Source organism: Neopelma chrysocephalum, unplaced genomic scaffold, assembly GCF_003984885.1.
Source record: "Neopelma chrysocephalum unplaced genomic scaffold, ASM398488v2 Primary Assembly neopelma1_123, whole genome shotgun sequence".
NCBI lineage: Eukaryota > Metazoa > Chordata > Aves > Passeriformes > Pipridae > Neopelma > Neopelma chrysocephalum.
Window position 1 is genome coordinate 990,363 of NW_020897785.1, and position 23,287 is coordinate 1,013,649.

The following is a 23,287-nucleotide window of genomic DNA, read 5'->3' on the forward strand; positions in this document are numbered from 1 at the left end:
ATCTAGAGGCTGTTATTCCCACCACATCAGCTTCATGGAATCATGGATGGTCTTTAAAGACCATCTTGTTCCAACCCCCTGCCATGGGCAGGGACACCTTCCACTATCCCAGGTTGATCCAAGCCCCATCTCATCTTCAAGGAAACATTTTCTCATCCTCAAGGAACTATTTGATTACTGACCTTCACAATACTGAAAGATAAAGTTAATTTTTAGTAGTTCTGGGGAACTGGTTGACACACCCTTGTCAGATATAAAACAAACAGCCTAAAAGTAGTTTAAAGGTAAGAAGAACTCAGAGCCCAGAAGGAATTTTGCCCTTGAACCAGAATTGATTCAGCACCTCATAGTGCAAAGAATTCAGCCTTGTCAGCAACCACCCTAATAATTCGCTTCATTAGAAAAGATGTGGAGAAAACAACATCTCCCAAACTGGAAATATAGGTCAGTAAAAGTCTATTCCAATTTACATGGATAAGAAGAGTCCAACGTGCAAATTGGGTCACGACAGCTAAAATTCCTGGGGACCCAAAGCAGTCTAATAACACCGATTTATTTTTAATGCTTGTTTAGTTCTAGAGGAACACAAAGAATGGGAACAACAGAAGACGCGACATTTTGGTTCATGAAAGAAGCGAAGCTGCATCCTCAAAGTGCAGCACTGGGGAAACATCACTGGCAAAGACTTTACTACTGACTTTACTACAGGTATTTTGGAGGTGATTATGGGTAAGGGACTAAAGTGGATGCTGGTGGGATGGGTTGACATCAGTCAACCCGTCCCACCACTGGCATTGCATTGGAAAGAGCAGGAATTAGAAGAACCTGAAGTCAAGAGAAGACGCTGTCTCAGAAGTCACTGTCTCCTACCAAGCAACTCAGTGCACAGTTGAACGTTCAAACCTGCAGGAACCAAGACACATTTATCTTTATTGTGCCTCAGCACATCGACTTCCATGGCTTTTGTTCATTTATCAACCCAGAGCTGTGTTTTAGTCGCTTCCTTCAGGAGCCTCCCAGCAATGTCTTTGCCACTGATTTAATTAGCATCCTCTCCACTGTATCCTCCAAGTCATTAATGAAAATATTGAAGAGTATTGGACCAAGAATGGCTCCCTGAGGGGTTGGTAATTCTGTTTTGAATATATTTAATATGCCTGGTGACAATAGATTTTGTATTTCTGCTGTGTTTTTGTTACACCTTTAATAATGCTGAAACCATCAAGACTCTTAATAACCCTTGAAATCCACGACAAAGGTGCTTTAATCTGAGACTTGCAAATTTAATTCGAATTATTAAGGGAAGCAAGTGAGAGAAATGTAAAGGAAAAAGATAAAAAATGGTTATATTTTACAGGGAGAGATTCTTTTTTTCCCCCTTTAATCTCTAAAGGAAGTTCCAGGCCTGTAGCAGAATTCATAATGCTGCTTTAGGGTCGCTGTAGCGTTTTTTATGTGTACAGCTGTTCTTCCACTGGTATAAGTAGACACATCTGCTCATTAGCAATACAATGTCATTTCTAGTGTCTAATTTTAATTATTTGCAGATGATAGATTCCTTATGCAATGCCTAAAAAAAGTACAGTCCTTCAAAAACTGGTGAGAAATAAATATACCCTCTGCAACTAAAGTGGGTCAGCACAACGAAAAGCAGATATTAATCTGGAGAATTCCTGTCTCAGCACTAAGGCTAAATGCCAGCGTGTTTGGAAGGTCAAAGGGAGGAGAAAAGGCTTGTACATCTTTTCTTTCTCATGTATACACAAGACATATGGGCTCAGAGATGTTCTGAACGGATCTGGCAGGTGATGAGTTTGTTGTAGGACAGATGGTCCTCAACTGCTGGAAAAATGTCAGTGCTGCTTACACTTCCTGCACAAACACAGGCAAGATAAGGACTTCTCCATGACAGGAGGGGGGAATGGGATTACTCACAGTGACTTTGGGTCTTGTACGTTCACAAAGAACCTGTGAGGCCACAAGGAAGTTTCCTGGGTGGCCGTGGGTGGCTTTGCCCTTCACCCCAATTTGTCAAAGGGTGGCCAAAACTACTCTCAGCTCCTGCCACTAATTCAAAAAATCCAAACAGGAAGCCAGAAGGAATGAAAAAAGGGTGGGATTTGTGTGCAACAGGGGACTGTAGTTGTACCTAAAATATGGGCTGGGAAGGTTTGGGTGCTCTTGATGAACGTGGGGAGCAGAACTACCTAAACAAGCACCTGTTTTAGGTTGTACTCAGGAAAGAAAAGAGCTAAGGGAGGCAAAGGATTTTTCATTTCTCCCAAATGGGTTTTCCTAGAATCCCAGAATGGTTTGGGTTGGAAGGGACCTGAAAGATCTCTTTCCACCCCCTGCCATGGGCAGAGACACCTTCCACTATCTCAGGTCGCTCCACCGATAAATAAGGTTTTTTGCATGCTTGACCTCTGAACAACCAATGAGTCTTTCTTTAAAGTCTTCTTGGAGTGGGTTGAAATCTTTGACACACAAAGAACTTCACCCAGGGTCAGGAGAACCATGAACACTGAGATGCTTTACAGGAGTCACCTTGGCACCACGGCAAACACACTCCTCTGGTATCAGCTTGATTTTTCCAAAGGTTTGGAGAAATAGTTTATGACACCTCACAAAGAGTGGCCAAACTTTCTGATGAGATCAAATATGACATATTCCTCCCTGAACATAAGCACAGTGGGGTTTGGAAATGGCTCGTGCACTGCAGGACTGGGCTGCCAGAAGGGTGGTCCCATTTACAGTCACGCTCCTGGCGATTTAAATCCTGGCTGAAAATCCCGTTTCACTTCCATTCATGCAGGGCTGATTTTCAGCTTGAGCAGAGGACTTTGGGATTGCCAGTGTCAGCACAGAGGTTGTATCCTGTGGAAAGCTCTGGGAGAGAGGAGCAAATTGCCCTTTTCCCTGACAGGGAAGTCAAAGATTAGTTTACAGCAATCGTGAAACGCAGCCTGAGGCACAACACAAACTGTCCCAGCAGAACCATTGCCAGGGTGCAATTTTAAGGAGAGTCAGGCTTATATCTTCAAAAAACCTGGAAAGCTCTGAAGGTTGGCCCCATTAGAGCAAAAAACAGGCAATACAGACTCTGCCCTACACATCTAGAAACTTCAGAAAAACAAAATTATCCACAAAGTGATTAGTTGGAAGATTTTTTTTTTTGCTATATTTTCAGCCTATCATGACCATTCTCCTTTTCTGTATGAATGACAAAGAAATAACGGATCTCAGAGCACTTACACAGCTATGCAGAGCAATCCTCTGGTAGATAAGATCATTCCGGGGAGGGAAAGAATGTTGCTCCCAGCACCAGAGGCTGAGCAGAGATGACAGCCATATGCCACTTGGCAGAAGTCACGGGGTTGTTTGTTGCTTTTTCAGGATCCCAATTCTAATGAATTATAAAATAGAGCCTAAATTAATAGTCAAGAGGACTTTATCAGGGCCCCACGCTTAGGAGATGCTCATCTGGGAGAATCTCTTTCAACTCAGAGACTGTTTGACTTGATCAAAGGTTCTTGCTTTTCAGTTGACTTCTGTACAATCCTCACACTCAAGAGCTTCATGAAACAAGAGCCAGGCTGCTTCCCAGAGACAATTCGAATCCCAGTGAGATGTCAGTCTCATCTTAAAGGCCAACTGCTTGGAAAGCAGGAACTTCTGAATATTAATGCCCTCCTACAACAATGAATGATAGGACTGCCAGTCTCTGCTCTTTAGCAACTTGGTACCAACCAGGCTGATATTTGAAAGGTCTTTATCTGCAACAGAATGTACATATTTGATGTTTAATGACATCAGAACAATCACCCAAGTGCATTATCTCTGCTGGGGGTAGAAGGGATGAAATGGTGTTACCCCAGCTTCTGGAAAAAGATAAAACAGACAAAGCTTTTATACTTTGGAGTAAGAGCTGTACTCAAGAAGTCCAGCATTCGCTGGCTGTATGAGATATTGGATTCAGCCAAAGACTGTGCTGAATTTCATGAATAAGAAATCTTTCTAATTTATCCACTTAGTAAAAAACTTCTCTTTGACAGACCAAGTCCTGCATTCCCATAAGGCTGCCTAAATAAAACTCACTGTGTGCACACAGCTGAACCTCAGGGAAGGAGAAAAATACTGCAGGTCAGAGAGTTAACTCACTTTCAGTGTCTTTACATAAAACCACATTTCCCACAGGCAGCTAAAAACAGGGAGGAGATACAAATCAAGGCAAAGAAACAATCCCACCTGAAAGATGTTTCGCTCAAATTTGAAAGGGGAGATAAACACCCCATCTCTGTCTTACAGAACCAAGAAATTTGACACTGGGACCTCGTGGCTTAAGTTCTCCTCAAATCAAGAAAGGTGGCAGAAACGGGATGAGCTTTGCAAAGTTCCTGAACAGAGACCAGAAACACAGGATCACTTAGGTTGGAAAAGACCTCAGAGATCATCGAGTCCAATTTTTGACCCATCCCCACCTTGTCACCCAGCCCTGAGTACTGAGTGCCACTTCAGGTTGTTTCTCGGACACCTCCAGGGATGGGGACTCCACCACCTCCCTGGGCAGCCCCTTCCAATGCCTGACCACCCTTTCAGTGAAGAAATTCCTCCTGATGTCCAACCTGAACCTTCCCTGGCACAGCATTGAGGAATCATAAAAATACACAGGCAAAGCAACCTGTCCAAGGCTGTGTTGTACAAAGTCTTCCAAGAACGTTCCCATCGTGTCGGGGGGTAAAGTGATGCTCTCAATTTTGGCAAATTATTACAGAAGAACCACTTGGAAATTCTATTCCAAGCTTAGTTAAAGTTTAGGGATGTTTACACCAAGCACTGCAGTGCCACAAAGATGCCTGAGACAGTTGTGAGTGACATGGGTACCTCCACAGCTCAGTGTCACGCAGAGATGGGAGCTCACATCCCAGAGGGAATATCAAGATGGGAGCTCACATCCCGGAGGGAATACAGCCACATTAGCATGGTCCTGTGCCTGGGATAACTAGGTGATGTTTCCCCAGCTACCAGAAATCAAAGAGTGAATCACACACCCACCAGCACCCAACCTTCTGACAGCACAGACTGGGGCTAATTTGAACCTCAATTATTGAGAGTGCAAGGGGAATACAAAGATATAATCTCACCATTTTCCTTTGGTTTTAAGCCAGAAGGAACCACAAAATCATTCCTGAACCAACCATAAGGGAAGGGGTTGGGAAGGGAGGCTCATAAATCACCAGCGTGGGCCACCACTCTTGACAGACACAGAATTTCTTCTCCTGACTCGAATCAAGCACCTCTTTTAAAATGATAAATTATCTCATCTCAGAAACTCAAAATGATGGAGATGGAAAAAGATTCCAATGTTGAATTACACTGGGAGATGTGAAGCTGTTTTATTCCGAGGTGGAACTTTTCAAACTTTGGCTTCCAGCTACTGGAGCTTGTCCTGGTTTATCAGGGGTCGGGTTGTCAACTCACTGGGAGGTTCCTGCAAGGGTTCCTTGATCATGGTGTTCACAGAATATCCTGAGTGGGAAGGGACCCACAAGGACCATCCAGTCCAACTCCTGGCCCTGCACAGACACCCCAACAATCCCACCCTGTCCCTGAGAGCGTTGTCCAAACAGTTCCCGAGCTCTGGCAGCCTTGGGAAGTGACCATTCCCTAGGGAGCCTGTCCAGTGCCCAACCACCCTCTGGGGGAAGGACCTTTTCCTGAGATCCAACCTGAACCTCTCCTGACACAGTGCTGTGTCTTTTCAACTAGTAGAATGTGTTTATTCCCAGCACCAGGCTGGTTTTCTGGGCTCTATATCCTTTCTCTGTCCCTCTTCAAATGCCCAGCAGTATTTCCATATGATCCCTGGGATGGCGACTCAGGAACTGCACAAAATGTTCTGATTTTACTGACCCTGCAGAGAGAAAACAGCTTTAACACTCCTGATTAAGGCCCTTTTCATATAAAAAAAGAGTTTCAACAACCACTTTTTGTCTCTCCATTGTGCACTGAAAGACACTTATCCACAACAATCCCTGAATCCCTCTTAGAGTTACTCTTTCCCAGGAATGGTATCACATTTTGAAGGTATCAACTGCATTTTTTTCTTATTCCCAGATGTAGTAACAAGTGGCATTATTATGAGAGCTGTTAAAACAGTGCAATGAGTTACTGTGTGCAGTATTTCTGGGAAATGGTAGAAAGGATGATGTTTATTGGAACTACATAAACATGCAAAATGTTTTCTCAACACAGTTTCCCATTTCTGTTTGCACAGATGTGGGAAATGTCACTACAAAGCCCTTTCCAAGAAAGATAAATTAAATTAAAAGGTTTGAATCAGGCAAATAGATGGAATGATCCACCGATGCCTCTACACACCGTCTCTCACCTCTTTTTGCTCCCTTTTTCTAATCATAAAGTATATTCAGCATCATTGAAGAAAAGAAAACCCCAAAATTTTTATGATTGGTAGAAATGAAATGAAATGAAATAAAACGAAATGAAATAAAATAAAATAATAGAAGTTTTGAATCTGCAAAGAAATACACGTTAATTTAAGGGACAAAAGACATTACAGCATAAATTGTCATAATCAAAGTTGAAAAGAATTTTCCATTGTCTCCTGAGCCACTCTGTGGGAATTTTCCCAGCCCAGCCAGCTGGAAGGGAGGAGGGGCATTGTGAGGTTCTGTGCTCTCATTCTCTCTCTCCCTCTCTTTCTCTGTCAATAAATGTCTGCAATCATATTCTTGAGCTCCAGTGTGATTTCAAGGTTCATCTCTTCCATGCAGCTCAAACACTAATTATCCCAGCTGTAATTAGTAAGATAATTAAATACTGGCTCACTCATCACTCTACCTTGTGTCGGGTCGTGATTCTCCCAGAAGACCTTGAGCAGTTGCTCAAAGCTGATGTTTTCTGGCTGATAAACCACTCGAACGGCCTCGGTGTGACCAGTCCTGCCTTCAAAGACACAATAAAATCAGGGGAGAATTAACCAGGGCACATTTAGATTTTTCTACCCGAGATACACAGCACAATTCTTTTCTATTTTCCTAAAATTATTCTGATTTATCACCATTTATTAAGCTTTTTACACACGATTTTATACTTGTTCAGAAAAGGCCATCATGAATAAACCATCCAGAGAGGCAATAAGGTAAGAGAGAGATGATATTACAGCACCTAAAGGAGAAAAAAATTAATACTTTTTATATGTTTGTAACCAAAAATTAGTAAAGTATTTTAAATACTCCAAATAGAGCATTAAAATATAAAAACGTGTGTCTAAGTTGTCCTGAAATTCTGAAACTGGGTTTGTTTCTGGGGGAATATGGATAAAGGAATTGCTAATAAAATAATCATAATTACTATATAACAGCAATAATATTGATTATAGAAGCAAATTTCAAGGGTGTGTTTACACAAGATCACACAAATAATTTCAAGTTAACTCACAATATCCAAACCACTGACGCCAACAGAGCCAAAAGAGTCAGAGTCTGAACTTTAAACTTTATGACAGCAGATGAAGGACAAGGAAGATTAGCAGGTGTTACAGCACACAAAAAAATATTATGCCTATTTTTCAGTTACACTGTGAACAGAATTTTTTCATTTCTTACGTGTTTATGGCTCATAATATAATTGAAAGATCCACCTTCAGAAAATATGAAGGCTACATAATTCACTTCAACTCTAATTAATAGTTATATTGATGAGTTTAGACCTCTCAGGGTGAAAGTCCATTGCAATGAGCACTACAGAAGCATTTTTTATCTCATATATACTATATATTTTATTATTTAAGAAATTAGGCATATATATTCATGAATGGGGAAAAAATCTTATTCTTGATTGAAATCATAATAAGTAAAATATAAAATAAATAAGCTGGACAACCACATATGCCTTTTGGTGGGGATATAACAAGCTCTTTGATCACACCAGGGAGGCTTTTATTTCATTTATACCAATAGAAACTCCAGATTTACTCAACTGACTTCAGTAGAATTGTTGAATTTCATGTAGGGCAGCAACCAGGTGGTTCTGGCCAAGTGATGGGTCCTGAATGAGTTGTCACCAAACAACAAAAATCAGAATTTGTGAGTAAACTGAGGAGGGTTCAGTAGAAACACCAATTCAGTACCAAGAGAAATGTGAATTAAATTTAAAAAAAAAAAAAAGTAGAAAGAAATAAAAAGGATCTTTGGATATATTAAAGAGACATGATGAGGAAAAGTGTGACAGTATTTTATCAGTTAATGGGGCACCTGAAACGAAGAAAACCTAAATGAGGCACAGAGAGCTGGTCTAGCTCATAAAAAGGATTTAAAACTGGGATCAAATTTAGTCTGGAATGCAGAGGACTAAAAGAAGACACATCTGGGGTATCTGTAATCTAGATTTTGATAAAACCAAATTGGTTCCTATCTCATGTACTTCACAGTGTAACCAAGATCAGCTCACTGAGATTAAAAGAGAACATCAAATTCCATGTAAAGCTGTGTCATCCCATCCTCCAGGCACTGTCCAGGCACAGGGTGACCCAATTCCCTCTTTCACACTCTGCCTTTTGCAGACCAGGGAAGCAGCTCGTTATCTGAAGTCAAATCCTGCTGGTAGGAAGCAGGAAGGATCAGACATTTAGCAGAATAAAAATACAAGTCAGAGATAATTGGCTTAATAATAAAGTGAAATGGCCTTTCATATCATGGTAAGAACTGACCTTAGGTCAGGGATGGAATTTATTCCAGATCTCCTGGTTTAATATGGACCATCAGTGAAAATAATGAATTTTGCCATAGTTGAAGCCCAGATTGGGACTTTTGTTGTTGCTGGAGATAAGGAAGGAGAAGCAGCCAGCCAGTGGTGAGTCCAGATCTTGCAAACCAACATTGTACAACTAAAAAGAGATTAAGGAGTGACTTCTCACTTCGATATTTTAATTTTTATTTCTATTTCTACTCTTATTTTTATTTTTATTTTTTGTAATCCAACGTGAAGCCTGTGAAAGGTTCCTCTCACTCAGGAGCAGATTGCTTGTCGCAGATGAACAGTTTTAGATCACAGGAGAATTTCCTAAAGAACTTTGAAACAACAGAGGCATTACCTTCCCTCTCGACTGAAGCAGCAATTACACCTTGTCAACACTGTCTGCTCTGACTAATCCAGAAGTTCAAAGAATCGGCGTTTTTTCCCCTCAGAATAAGGAAATAATGGTGTCACCCTGAGAACTACAGCCTGACCTCGAGAAAAAAATCCTCAGATGTGCTGGCACAGACTGTTAGAACTTATTTCAAATCAATATTCATCCTCAGAGGAACAGAAAGGAAATAATCCTGCTGGTCCTACCTGGTTCACCTCTAATTTTCCTCAAAGCCTTCCCACAATCTGGTGGATTTTCTTTCAGAATTAGCTGTGGTTATTTGTAGTAAGAATAATCTTGGTCATTGGTGGGAAGCACTTCTACTTCCCAACAATTTTAGTGGGAACAAAACCAATCAACTGGGTACACATATGAGGAAAAAGAATGGAAAAGGCTCCAGGTGGGACAGATTTACCACAACATTTCCTAGGAGAAGGACAGAGAGAAAATGGTGTGAGGGGACAGGAAAAGGAAAAGAGCAATTTCCCACAGGTTCAACACAACCCACAGAGTTGGGGAGTCAGAAGTTCCTATGAGGTTACCCCAAAGAGTAAATGGAAACAACCACTCACAACCTGGTCTAGTGGAAGGTGTCCCTGGCCATGGTAGGGGATGGAACTGGATGATCTTTAAGGTCCCTTCCAACCCAAACCATTCCGTGATTCTGTGATTCTGTGATTCTGTGATTCTGTGATTCTGTGATTCTGTGACTCTGTGATTCTGTGATTCTGTGATTCTGTGACTCTGTGATTCTATGGCTAGGGCTGAATATGACTCCTCTGCAGCCAAAGTGGCAAAAAGGAACTTAAATTGTATCATGTTGATCTTCTCATTTCACTTTTTAGACTTTCAGTTTGACTGTGAGAACAGATTCATCCTGTTTCCATTTGGGTTTCATACTTTTGTTACACTACAGAGCCAAAAAACCACGGTACTGACCCAGCTCACCACTCCTCTGTGCTGTAAAAAAAAATACACTGTGATATTTCTAATTAAACCTTTTATGTAAGAACTCATAAAATGGAGAGGAAGTAACCAAAGAGAAACAATAACTCCAAAAAGCTGCAGGTCTTTAACAAGAAATCGAGCTGAAGAGCTGAAAGGACTTAAAATGGTCAGTGATAGATGGAATTCTCTCAGTGACATTCAGCTCTTCACCTCAGTGCCTCCTTCAGAATTTCTCACGAAACATCCATTTATATTGTCAGAGTCAGTGTCCTCAGCTCACCTCCTGCTTTTAATTAGCTGATTTTTAATATTCCACAGCCAAAGTTTTACCGACTATGAACATTTCCAGAAGCCTTCTCCCCAAAACCCCTCGATGTTTGAATTACTTTAAATAATTTATCAAACCACCAAATATAATTTCATTTGCTGTTAATTGTGCAAATAGAAACCCTTTATTTATAGGAGCCATTACAGTATTTCCAGTTCTGGTTCTCCTTCAGCCCTAGAAGGGGTTCAGCCGTCGAAGAACCTCCCTGCAGATGGGAAGACTTTATTACACCGAGGGCTGTGTGCCAAGAGCAGATTGTCTGTTTATCCTGTATCCATTTCCCACTTAGAAAACATCACCTCTCTCAGAGGATTAGAGACAGAGAGCTCCTTCAGCGGGGATTCAAACCCTGGCAAAAATGTCCCTGTAAAGAGCAATAGAAAAAGACATCTGAGTGACACCTCGGCACAGCTTTTCCATCCTTTCCCTTTCTAATAGCATTTAGATTCTCACCTTCTTAATCATGTCCCAGGTGAGTGCCCAAGCTGAGGGATTAAAGAACTCATTCTTTTTAACTGCCTGTATCCAGTGAGCATTTAATTATTTCCAGCAAAGTGGAACAACTTCAAAGGGCTGGAGAGCTCCTCACCTGTGAGCTCCGAGTCCCCAGCACTGATGGCCCGGGGGCTTCATCCCCAGCTGGTCCTGCCTCGAGTGAATTCAATTCTACAGTTCAGGCACCACCAAAACTCCTCCCTCCTGCCTCACACCTTCAATAAAAAGGGGCTTTACTGAATCCAGTAAATCTCAGAATCACAGAAGGGGTTGGGTTGGAAGGGACCTTAAAGATCACGTCAAATATTCAGAAAAAAACAGGTAGGGGATGACTTCCTTGTAGTCTTTGTCTGTACAGAAAGATCTTTAAATAAATAAACACAGGGAATAAAAATAGGTCTGTTGTCTTTGGTTTTCTGCTTTGGTTGTTTTAAAAGTGGGAGATTGAGGGGCTGGAGTGTGCCCAGGGAAGAGAACAGAGCTGGGGAAGGGGCTGGAGCAAAAGGAGGAGCCAAGAGAGCTGGGGGGGCTCCCTCAGCGTTCCAACCCCTGACACCTTCCACTATCCCATCCAACCTGGCCTTGGACACTTCCAGGGATCCAGGAGCAGCCACAGCTTCTCTGGGCAACCTGTGCCTGGTTGTCAATGTGTAATGTAAAGAAATAAGTGGCTAATCTTCAGCACTCAATGATTTTGGAGATGAACCAATTTGTGCCAACTAAAGCCTAAGCCTCGGTGAATATACAAAGCATTACAAAAAAAGGTTCCTAGGACAGTATGAAAAAAGAAAGTGTTGGTCTTTTGAGCATCTGTTTCTCCAAACCAGCATGGTAATTTTTATTATGTCACAGTTATCACTAATAAAACTCCCAGTTCCTTCCTATATGTTAAATAAACAAAGGTTTCAACACCAAAATACTGAGAACCCACACCTTGGGGATCTACTTCACTTTTACCTTTTTACCTTCAAAGCAATGAGGATGAAAAGAATGGAAATAATCACAAATTGATAGATTTTTTTAAGAAGGGTCCATTACAATAATTTTATTTTACTTCCTGGATAACACAGCTGAGGGAATTCCCTAGAGCAGACCCATATTTTATACCTGTAAAAAGTAACAGTTCTTGATTCAAAGGACCCAGTGGACAGAAGATCCACCAAAAGTCAAGTCAAAGTTTAATCATAGGATAACAGAATCATTAATGTTGGAAAAGCCCTCTCAGACCATGGATTTCAACAGCACTGCCAAGGCCACCACTGAGCCATGTCCCCAAGTGCCACATCCACAGGGCTTTGAAATCCCTCCAGGGATGGGGACTCCACCACTGCCCTGGGCAGCTGTGCCAGGGCTGGACAACCCTTTCCATGAAGGAATTATTCCCAATATCCAACCTGAACCTCTTCTGGTGCAACTTGAAGCCGTTTCCTCTCACCCTGTCCCTTGTTCCCTGGGAGCAGAGCCCGACCCTTCCCTGGATCCATCAGGGAGTTGCAGAGAGCAGGAAGGTCCCCCCTGAGCCTCCTTTTCTCCAGGCTGAGTCCCCCCAGCTCCCTCAGCTGCTCCTGCTGCTCCAGACTCATCCTCAGCTCCATTCCCTTCCCTGGACACGCTCCAGCCCCTCAACCTCCCACTTCTAAAACAACCAAAGCAGAAAACCAAAGACAACAGACATTTTTTTATTCCCTGCATTTATCTATTTAAAGATCTTCCTGTACAGACAAAGACTACCAGGAGGTCATCCCTTATTTTTTTTATCACCCTTTTTTTCTTTAAGAGGTCATCCCCTTAATTTTGCTGAATATTTAACTGAATTGACCTTTCTAATTAACAACATTATTGAACTCAAGGGGGTTTTTTACCTTTTTAAGGACACAAGGATGTACTAGTTCCCTGAGCAACCCATCCCTACACATTCACCTCCTTCAACTCATGATTTCCTGACCACTTTTCATGTTTCCAGGGTAATTTTTGGGTGATTTTTGGAAGAGACTCTAAAAAATACCAGGTAAACACTGACACTGCCATGTGACTACTATTCTTTTATCTTCTTCTTTATATTTTAAACAACTTTAATGACTTTGTTAGCATTGAACTGCAAGATGATCTTTGGTTCATTAACCACTGTGAATTTCTGCTTTCCAAAATATTCTTCACCCTCTTGGTGTGATCCCCACTCTTTTGTGCAGTTTTATCAAAATACATCCATCTTCTACAGCAAGAAGCCAATTTATCACTCTGAGCCAGCCAATCCTGCAGTTCTTAATCGAAATAAAATTGTCCATCAATTCTAGAAACTTCTTTTTGGACCACAGGAAATCAGGTCTCTCCCAGGACCTACAGAAAGCAGCACATCCAGCAGTGTGGTGGATGTATCTAAAGAGAAAATGTTATTTAATTTTATTTTTTTGCTTTAGGAGAGGACAGCTGAATCACACAGTAAATGAAAATCTAGAAAGAAAATTTGCTGATAAAACAATGAGCTGCTTTAAACTGCATTTCTGGTGCCTGTTAGAACCACTTTTTTTTCTCTGTCAAAACAAAAGTAAGAGAACAAAGATGACAGTAAAAAATGGGGTACAACATGCTGTTATTTTTAATTTTTTTTCACAGAAATGCTCATTTTTTGAGTAAAACTAGTTGAATTAAATTAAACTAAAGAAGATTGGCAGTTTGCACAAAGAACATTCATTTTTTCCCTAAAAATCTGCAAAACAAAAGCATTAAATGAACTTGCTCCTTATTTCCAAGTACTGAAAATTTAGATGGGAGAGCTGTAAAAATTCTTAGTTTGTTTCATAAAATCCTGTGTGTTCTTTAGCAGCAAATAGGTTTTGATAAAAAGAATATCAACTGGTTTTGCTGAACAGAACATCTGGAAGCAAGACCACTACTATACTTTTCCTAGTCTTATTTTTTAAATGGCTGTACATTGAAGAGCTACTGAAAGGGAAAAAATAAATTATAATTAAATAGTAAATTATATAAAATAAAATACAGGAAGTAAAATCAAAATAAATTATATAAGCCTACAGGAAAAAAGGGATGGTACAACTTTAATACTTTGTTAATTGTACTTGGATTATGTTTTCTATAGGGTGAATGTCCACATTGCAACGACTTTAAATGGGATTATTTTTGACTCATTCTGGTTTGGTCCACTGCTGTTCCGAGATGGAGTGAGTCAAGTGTGCTCCTAGAAAGTATATTTTGATTTAATTTCATTCAAGTGAATTAAAAATATTGGAGATGGGCTTATAATTAACATCAGCCCCCGTGGTCGTGTGGAATTTAGGTCTTGTTGGCCAAACTCGATTTCACTCTCCCATGAAATTACAAGTCTGGATGTAATAAATGTGGGATGTAATAGCAGGGATGTAACAGACTTTATTAATGCATTGGACTTATTACTTCCTGACTGATTAAAAAATTAACACTATCCAATATTGACAGTGTTAAACAGATTAAGAATCATCTAAAGGACAGTTCTAATAAAACTTGTCCAAAGGGAACAAGGCTCAAATGGCAGCATTTTTATCTGTGCTCTGCAGGGACTGGGCCAAAGCCTGGTGCTGTTCAAGTCCTTCATCAGTAATTTTAAAGAAATATAAAGTCTCAGCTTATAAAATCTGGGGATAAAATCAGATGAGGTTGATGGGATGGGCTTATAAAGCCATTCCTGGCTGTGCTGGGGTCATTCAATCTAAAATGGATTAAAACCAGCCACAGGTAAATCTCTGCTTTAAGGAAAAAAGTGATACCTGGAATGGGAACAATCTTTGAGGGGAGTAGCAGCAGACAGGCAAATAAACACGGAATTTCATGGCAATATTGTACTAAAAGGGAATAGGGACTGAATTGGGATGTCCAAGTAAAAAAGAGGGCGTAGGAACAGCACTGGTGAGATCAACTTTGGCACTAAAGTAGATCCTCAAAAACAGTTTCAGTGCCAACTACAAAGTGCTTATATATTGATATATTGATATATGATTTACTGATTTATGATATATTGATATATTATATGTTGATATGTTATGCATTTATCCTTCCCAAAAGAAACCCTCAAGGTTTTTGACTCAGGCAGGTCCTCAGGAAGAGGATGACTAAGTGAAAAAAGGTCTTGGAGGAAGCAATGAAAAGGCAGATCAAGAGCAAATGGTAGGGATGGAAACCACGGAAATTCAAAAGGAAAACGTATTTTGGATATGGAAGGTGGTTATTGCTCAGTTGCACCACTGGATCATTCAGTGCTCCTCTAAACCTGTATCCTATAAACCACTTCTTCATTTCCTGATGTTTTCAAAGCACATTTTCATCTGGGAGAGAAGACACTTCCGTCAAATATCTGCTAAACTTCAAGGAAAAAGCGATAGGCCTTGATAAAACAGTGACTGGATGAAACATAATGACCTGTGATATAAAAAATGTCCAATTAAATAATGCAGGGAGCCCTTTCCAGCCTTAAATGCCAGGAATATCTGAGTGCATTGCCCCTTTTTCCTTTGTTCACTTGGCTTTAATGAAGCTTTTCTATCCCAAACACTCTTATCTGTACAAAGAGTTGGGACTCTTTTATTATCTCCTTTTCATCATGGTTGATGAGGAAGACTTTAACTATAAATTCTATATCTTCTTCCTAGAGGTGAGTTAATATCTTTCAGCTACAGTGTTGGGAACAGAAATACTCCACATTTTAAAAGTTCTCATTTAAAAATCCCAACTTTAACCCTAAACTTACACATCAGACGGAGCTTTTATATCACAATAAATTCTGTTTTCTGACAAACTAATTATACTTAGCACCAAGGAAATGCAATTCCAGGCTTTTCCATCTATCCCATGTGGATCTGACCACTAGAACAGGGGAATATAGAATAATACAAGGGAGAAACACAAGATTTGGGTCAAGACTTTGGTCTGCTCCTGGTTTAATGGATTTCTGCTCTCACACAGTTGGGAACTTCACAGCTCAAATTGTTTCATTGCAAAGCTCCTTTGAAAAATTAAATTAATGATGTTGACATCTTTTATCACAAGAGATAAACACAGCAAATTAAGATCTGCCCAGGAAATATATCCCATTATCCATGGGCAGGAACAACTCAGAGGCTAAAAAATTAATACCATGTCACAGTAGCACCAAGTCTTTGTCCTAAAGACTTCAAAGGACATCCTAAATTTGGATCCCATTATTCCCATTTTTTAGACCATAACCCATGATTACACTGTGTTTTTCATAATTAATTTCCATACATACAACATAATTTCTCTAAATACAAACCCTGGGCTGACACCATTTCAGATCTTTTATAACACAAATGCAAAACCTTACCTAAAATAAATATTTTGTGTGGAACTGAGGGAAACAACATCATGTTTAGATAATAAAAATTTCAGTTCTGACGTGATGGGTGGAATCGTGGAATCATTGAGTGGTTTGCGATGGGAAGGACCTTAAAGCTCATCCAGTTCCAACCCAACACCTCCCACTATCCCAGGTTGCTCCAAGCCCTGTCCAACCTGGCCTTGAACACTTCCAGGGATCCAGGGGCAGCCACAGCTTCTCTGGGCAACCTGTGCCAGGGCCTCACCACTCTCACAGACAACAATTCCTTCCCAATATCCCATCTATCCCTGCCCTCTGGCAGTGGGAAGCCATTCTCCCTTGTCCTGTCCCTCCAGGCCGCTGTCCAAAGTCCCTCTCCGGCTCTCCTGGAGCCCCTTTAGGCACTAGAAGGGGCTCCAAGGTCTCCCTGGAGCTTGGTGTTTAACTTGAATTCCCTGGAGCCACATCCCACAGGGATTGCCTGCTGAGAACCTGTGCCTGGAGCCATCCCAGCTGGCAGCACCATCCAGCTCCATGGAATCACAGGATTCCAGAATGGTTTGGGTTGGAAGGTTCCTTAAAGCCCATCCAGTTCCAACCCCTGCCATGGGCAGGGACATCTTCCACTAGACCAGGTTGATCCAAGCCCTGTCCAACCTGGTCTTGGACACTTCCAAGGATCCAGGGGCAGCCACAGCTTCTCTGGGAATCCTATTCCAGTCCCTCACCACCCTCCCAGCCAAGAATTCCTTCCCAATATCCCATCTAACCCTGCCAAAATATCCTGAGTATTGAGCTTTACTTGTTTGCTTCAACTGTGACTTGTTCTGGAGAAGGCAAAGGGAAAACAAGGATTCCCTTTTGGTTGGAAAGGGAGGGATACTCCAGGAGGACTTCAAACAGTCTAAGTAAAGACCCAAATCTCCAGAAAATAGTCTTAAGAGATGATTTATTGACAAAAATGGCTGTAATGTCCCAAACCAAAGCAGTATTTGGGGTCTGCTCCAGCCAGAAAAAGCTTAGAAGGAAAAGTAAACAATATATACAGAAATAAAATGCCAGCACTCAGTAATCCAGCTTCAATCTATAAAGGGAATCATTTTAATGTCAATTTGGCAGAAAATAGGATTGATTTTTTGCTTAAAAGTTTACAGCTTTTAGCTGCAAAGCCTCTGTACAACCGTTATGCAACACAGAGCATCTCCTTAAATAAATGGGCATAATGGAAAGCCAAGAATAATAGAAATGTGAAGAATATCTCACACATTGAGAACAGCTTTGAAAAGGGGTAACTGGAGGTAAATATAATACCTAGGGACATCTATTAATAGCAAGCTACAGAGTTGGAAAACATTAAATAATCTGGAACTTAAAAAAGAAGAAATGAGAGTAAGATATTCTGATTTCTAGTATTTTCCTTTAGAATTAAAAAATTGTAGTTTCATCCTTTTCCCTCTAAAGGGAATTCAGTAAGAGGTTACTCCTTTGAGGAAATATCTGGATGCAAGGTTGGATTTCTAATATATGCCAGTTTTAAGTCTTTCTGAATTTGGATACCAACACAGAGCTTAGAAGAAAACTGTACAGACCTTAATACCTGAGAATGCAAAAAAAAGGGATAAATATCTATATATGTACTCTGGAAGCTTATCTTTCATATCTGACTTTTATTAAACTACTCTGATGGTCCCATTATAAAAATAAATATGATTGGGATCATTATTTCCCTGCTGATTTCCCCAAAATAAATATGAAAAAAAAGCAGCACAGGCAACCTGGTTTCACCAGAGACCTCCAGCTGATATCAAACTGCAAAGAGAAGTTCCTGGTGACAGACAGATGGTTAGAGGGCTCCTGAAAAAAAGGGATTTGGGATAAAAATCTAGGATTAATTTATACTTGACAAACACTTTTAAGTCCACCAACAATAATAAAAGAATTCTAGGAAGCTCCAAAAATGTCCAAGTAACCTGTTTTCTGCAAAAGTCCTCAACAAAAATGAATTGTAATAGTGGGGAAGACCTTAAAAAGATTAAATTTTGACAATTTAAACATCTAGGACAGCTCAATAAATTTTATGGTTTTATATAATTTTTATATTTTTATATAAAATAATAATGTTTACAATTAATTAAAATTATATTTAATACTTTCATTTACAGTGCCCCGGCCAAACTGAAGCTTCCCTTGAAGAGTTTTAGAAATCCTACTTTTTCAATATAAATTCTGGCCATTGCTGCTCTTCAAGTGATGCTCCTGGAAGATTATTGAGGGAGGGGGGTGAATATTTGCCCAGTAGAGGTGTTAAAAACTGCAGACAGGTCAGAAAGTGGTAAATCAGGAATGCCCCAGTCTTTGGGGGGTGGTACAACTGTCTGCAAGGAGCAAGGACAGGGAGTTTAAATCAGAAAAGGTGAAAAAATTCGTTGGCTGGTTGATAAAAAGATGTTTAAAGAATTAAAAATATGATACTTAAACGACTTTGAGGGCAGAAAATGGAACTGGGAGCTCATTTTCACTTCAGTTCTGCGATTGCAACTTTATTTTTCCCCACAACCCCCACGAAGGTCCCTGCAGTGAGAAGAAGTGGCTTGTTTGTCCTACACCCAGCACCACCTGAGGCTACTGCAGCAGGAGGTGATTTGGGCCATGGAATCATGAAATGATTGGAATTGGAAGGGACCTTAAAGATCATCTCATCCCACATCCCTGCCATGGGCAGGGACACCTTCCACTATCCCAGGTTGCTCCAAGACCCGTCCAGCCTGGCCTTGGACACTTCCAGGGATGGAGCAGCCACAGCTCCTCTGGGCAACCTGGGCCACCACCCTCACAGGAAGAATTTATTCCTAATATCCCATCTAACTCTGCCCTCTGTCAGGTTAAAGTCATTCCCCCTTTTTCCCATCTCACATAAATGTCTGAAATGATGCCAGGATGCATCCAGGGCTCTGGATTTTGATTCCTTTAGTTCTGTGAAAAAGCAGGGAAGGGCCTCTTCTGTTCTGCTGCCCACATGCCCTGTCAGCAGTTTGGAGAGGGAAAAATCCCTTTACAGCACCTGGGATGCTCAAGGTTCTCACCCCACATAGCTGGAGTCATCACAGTAGTTGTTGTGCAAATTCTGCTTACGGAAAGTGGAATTCCTGATCCCTGGGATCTCACCCCAACTTAGTGATGCCAAGCATCTTCTTAAGGACACTGGGAAAAATGTGCCCCATGGTCCCCTCGTAATACTCCCCCAAATAGTCCACAGAGCACATGCTGACTGCTCCAAGACACCCTCACACGGCATCAGGAACTCGGTATTTTGTCCTGTGCAGAACTGTGAAGTCTTGGCATGACAAGTTTGCTTCCCTGCCACCCAATTTTTCCTTTTTTTTTTTTTCTGGATAGATTTTGGTGCTTCTAGTTCTCAAATCACTGGATTTTTCTGTGTGTGCAGGGATCTGACTCCCTCTGAGAGGATCATCTCGGTGATGGAGACCAAGAGAAGGCAAAAAACCTCCTTGAAGTTACTCCTTGATTCCAAAAGATTCTTCTGGTGGCTTTGAAGGGGGGGAGGGGGGGTTTGCTCACTTAATTGAAAATTAATTTTAATCATTTAACAAGAATGTTATAAGAAAAAGTTCAGACCTCAAACTCAGACTAGGGGACTAATTTTTAGATGACTAAAAAGAGCTGCAGTGAATCCAACTCAAAAGACAGATGCTTATTTAAAAGAGAAGAAATTACGCTGGAAGAAGGACACAGAGAGAATTCACAGGAAAAAAAATAACCATAAAGTGAGTCTTCTGCCTAACTTCTGCTCTGTATAGTCTGTGCTGACCAGAGAAGGGCCTTTAGCTCATGACAAAAATACACTACTAATAAATAGCAAATTACTCAGGAGATAAAAAAAGTAGCCCAGCTCTGCAGAGCTCTGAACCGGGGTCTGGGTGCACAAAGCACTGGGAACAGATCAAACCCCGGCTGAGGCCTTTCTACACCTCCATGACCCACATTTGAGATCAGGTTTAAAAAAAATAAAAGCCAGTAGATCAATCCTTAGAGCCTTTAATAAATCTTTACACATATTTTTCTCTTTCTTGTAACCAACCTTTTAGACGTTATTAATTCTCACCCCAGTTTTAATGAGTGGCTGTGCCAGTGCTTAACCTCCAGAAGTCACCTAAAATGAATTATTACCGATGATTAATTATCCTGGAATAGGCCAATAAGAGCGACCTTTACTTCAGCCACTAATAAAATTAATTAAAATTAATTCCAGTAAACAGTGAAGTGCCACCTAAACAAAACAAAAAATATTTTTGCTTTTTGTAATGCTAAAATGTAAATGTCATAATTCACATTAGACCAGTGAAACCTCCTGTTTAAAGCTAATGACCAGTCATTGTATTTGACCACCCATTATTTCTATTCAACCAGGCCCAAATCAAGAGTTTTAAACTACAGGTTACTTGTATGCTTTTTTATATTCCATTTTAAATGGGAGCATTTAAGAAAAGCAAAGAAGGGATTTTAATTCAAGTGAAACTAGTATTTCCTGACATTTATTCATCCAAAAAGGAATGTCCAATTTGGATGCTCAAAAGTACCTAAAAGACAATGAGGGGGGAAAAAAAAGTAATTGTTCATCTATTTTTAAAAAATGCCTCAAGGGACATTAAAGATCACCCAGTTTCAACCCCTGCCATGGGCAGGGACACCTTCCACTAGCCCAGGTTGCTCCAAGCCCCATCCAACCCAGCCTTGGACAATTCCAGGGATTCAGGGGCAGCCACAGCTTCTCCGGGAAACCTGTGCCAGAGCCTCACCAACTTCCCAGTCAACAATTCCTTCCCAAGATCCCATCTAACCCTGTCCCTGTCAGTTTGAAGCCATTCCCCCTTGTGCTGTCCCTCCATCCCTTGTCCCAAGTCCCTCTCCAGCTCTCCTGGAGCAACTTTAGGCTCTGGAAGGGGCTCTCAGGTCTCCCTGGAGCCTTCTCTCCTCCAGGCTGAACACCCTCAGCTCTCCCAGCCTGGCTCCAGAGCAGAGGGGCTCCACCCTTTGGAGCATCCCCGTGGCTTCCTCTGGACTCGCTCCAGCAGCTCCACATTTTCTTTCTCCAGCAGTGACAGACAGAACAGCAGGTGACAACAGACAGAACCTGCCACGTGGAAAGCTCCAACTGGACCTTTGGATACCCTCTGTCCCCAGGATGACAGAGCTGCAGGGCAGCCCTTCTGTAACCTCCATCCCTGGAGCTTTTCCTGCTTGACAAAGCCACTGATGGCCTGACTGAGGGTGGAACATGGTCCTGCTTCAGATTAGAGTTTGGAGTAAAGACTTCCAACAAGCACTTCTACGATTCTACACCTCGACACTAATTATGGTCATAAATTACAGCAAGTTCTCATCATTCTCCATTCTAAATTCTGGACCTTTTGTGGCTGAGACAGCACAGTTGGAACATACAAAGAAACTTTGGCATTTTAGTGTCCTTTAGCAGAATTTAAGACTATGACTTTACTTGCAAATAAACAGTCCTGGGAACATTCCCAGGTTAGCAGGATTTGTTCCCTTCAACTGTAAATCGCTGGAATGGTCACTCCATGGCATTGGGTCATCCTGTAAATGTGTCCCTCCTCTCCCTAGAGATGGAATGTAGGCCAGGTTGGACAGGTTTCCATGACCAACACCAGATCTCTGCTGCAGCTACAACCCTTCCAGCCCAACATCCTTAATTCAGGATTCCTAAAGCCTGAGACTTTTAGTCCTACAGGTCCTTTCCCTAAAAATGGGAGCTGCAGGGTAGGTTTAGATTGGATATTAGGAAGGAATTCCTGGCTGTGAGGGTGGTGAGGCCCTGGCACAGGTTGCCCAGAGAAGCTGTGGCTGCCCCTGGATCCCTGGAAGTGTCCAAGGCCAGGTTGGACAGGGCTTGGAGCAACCTGGGAGAGTGGAAGGTGTCCCTGCCCATGGCAAGGGGTTGGAACTGGATGGTCTTTAAGGTCCCTTCCAACCCAAAGCATCCTGTGATTCTGTGATTCAATTCCATGATTTTATGATTCTGTGATTCCCTGTGTGTGCTGTTTAATCTCTGTTGTATTTTATCTTTTCCTAATCCTGCCAGAAGTCTCAATTCCACTCTGCCCTGGACCAGCTGTTCTCATTCACATGAGAGACTCTCCTCTATAAACACACTGATCTTGTATCAAATGCAGACTTAAAGGAGGGATTAAAAATAATAATAATAAAAAAGGCAACTTTCATTTAGCAAGCTTATAATAAAAATTAAAAGATTTTAATAAATACTGTGTCTATAAGCTGGTCTAAATCTATCTAAAATGCCCCGCAGTGAAGTCTTGCATCAGTTATTATTGAAACATTAAACGCTTTTCTTACAGGCTTACAGCAATCAATTTAACTTTCAGTCATCTTGTACCCATATGTGCTGCTCCTGTTGATGAAATGGCTATTAATAAAGGAATAGATGGCTATGAATTAAAGCAAGCTCTACTTAATCACATTAATCCAGAGTATGTTAAAGGCTTCAATTTTCTAAATAATTTTGGGCTTAATGCCTCTGAGATGGGCAGACTGCTCTATTGATGCAGCATCTGGTCCAATTTGAGCTGCATTGTGAAGGAGGAATTGTCAGGCCCTTGCAAAAAGAAGGAAGAGTGACAGTTTTAGGGATGCAACCAAAACTGCTACAGCTGAGACAAAAGATCCTGCAAGATATTGAAGAAAGGGCCTGTGACAATTAAAAGGCTGCCCCTGCTCTGCAAATGCAACTGGGCTGTTCAGTGAATTGTGTATGATTAACTTACTCCTCCTGATGGGATGAGAGCTCCCCACACTTATCCAGAGCCGTATTTTCCACTCATTGAACATCCAACAGCTGCTGCTGTGAAATATGTTCACTTACCCATTACATTGGGATACCAATTAGGGAGGAATTATTTCACCACCACCAACACCATCCTTGAAAAGCACAAATTTCGGGCTTTGGGATTTTTTTTCCCCCTGAGCATATTTTTATTATTATTAT

The 23,287-nt window shown here is 41.2% G+C and overlaps 1 protein-coding gene across 3 annotated transcripts in view; it reads right to left on the reverse strand.

Annotated features, from left to right (window-relative positions):
• The window catches only part of MSRA (methionine sulfoxide reductase A), a 256,105-nt gene that overhangs the window by 100,847 nt on the left and 131,971 nt on the right, over positions 1–23,287 (reverse strand). For all 3 annotated transcript variants that reach the window (XM_027697799.1, XM_027697801.1, XM_027697800.1), the window contains exon 4: positions 6,862–6,966. In XM_027697799.1, the coding sequence (XP_027553600.1) occupies positions 6,862–6,966 (105 nt within the window). The remainder of the gene's footprint in view (positions 1–6,861; positions 6,967–23,287) is intronic.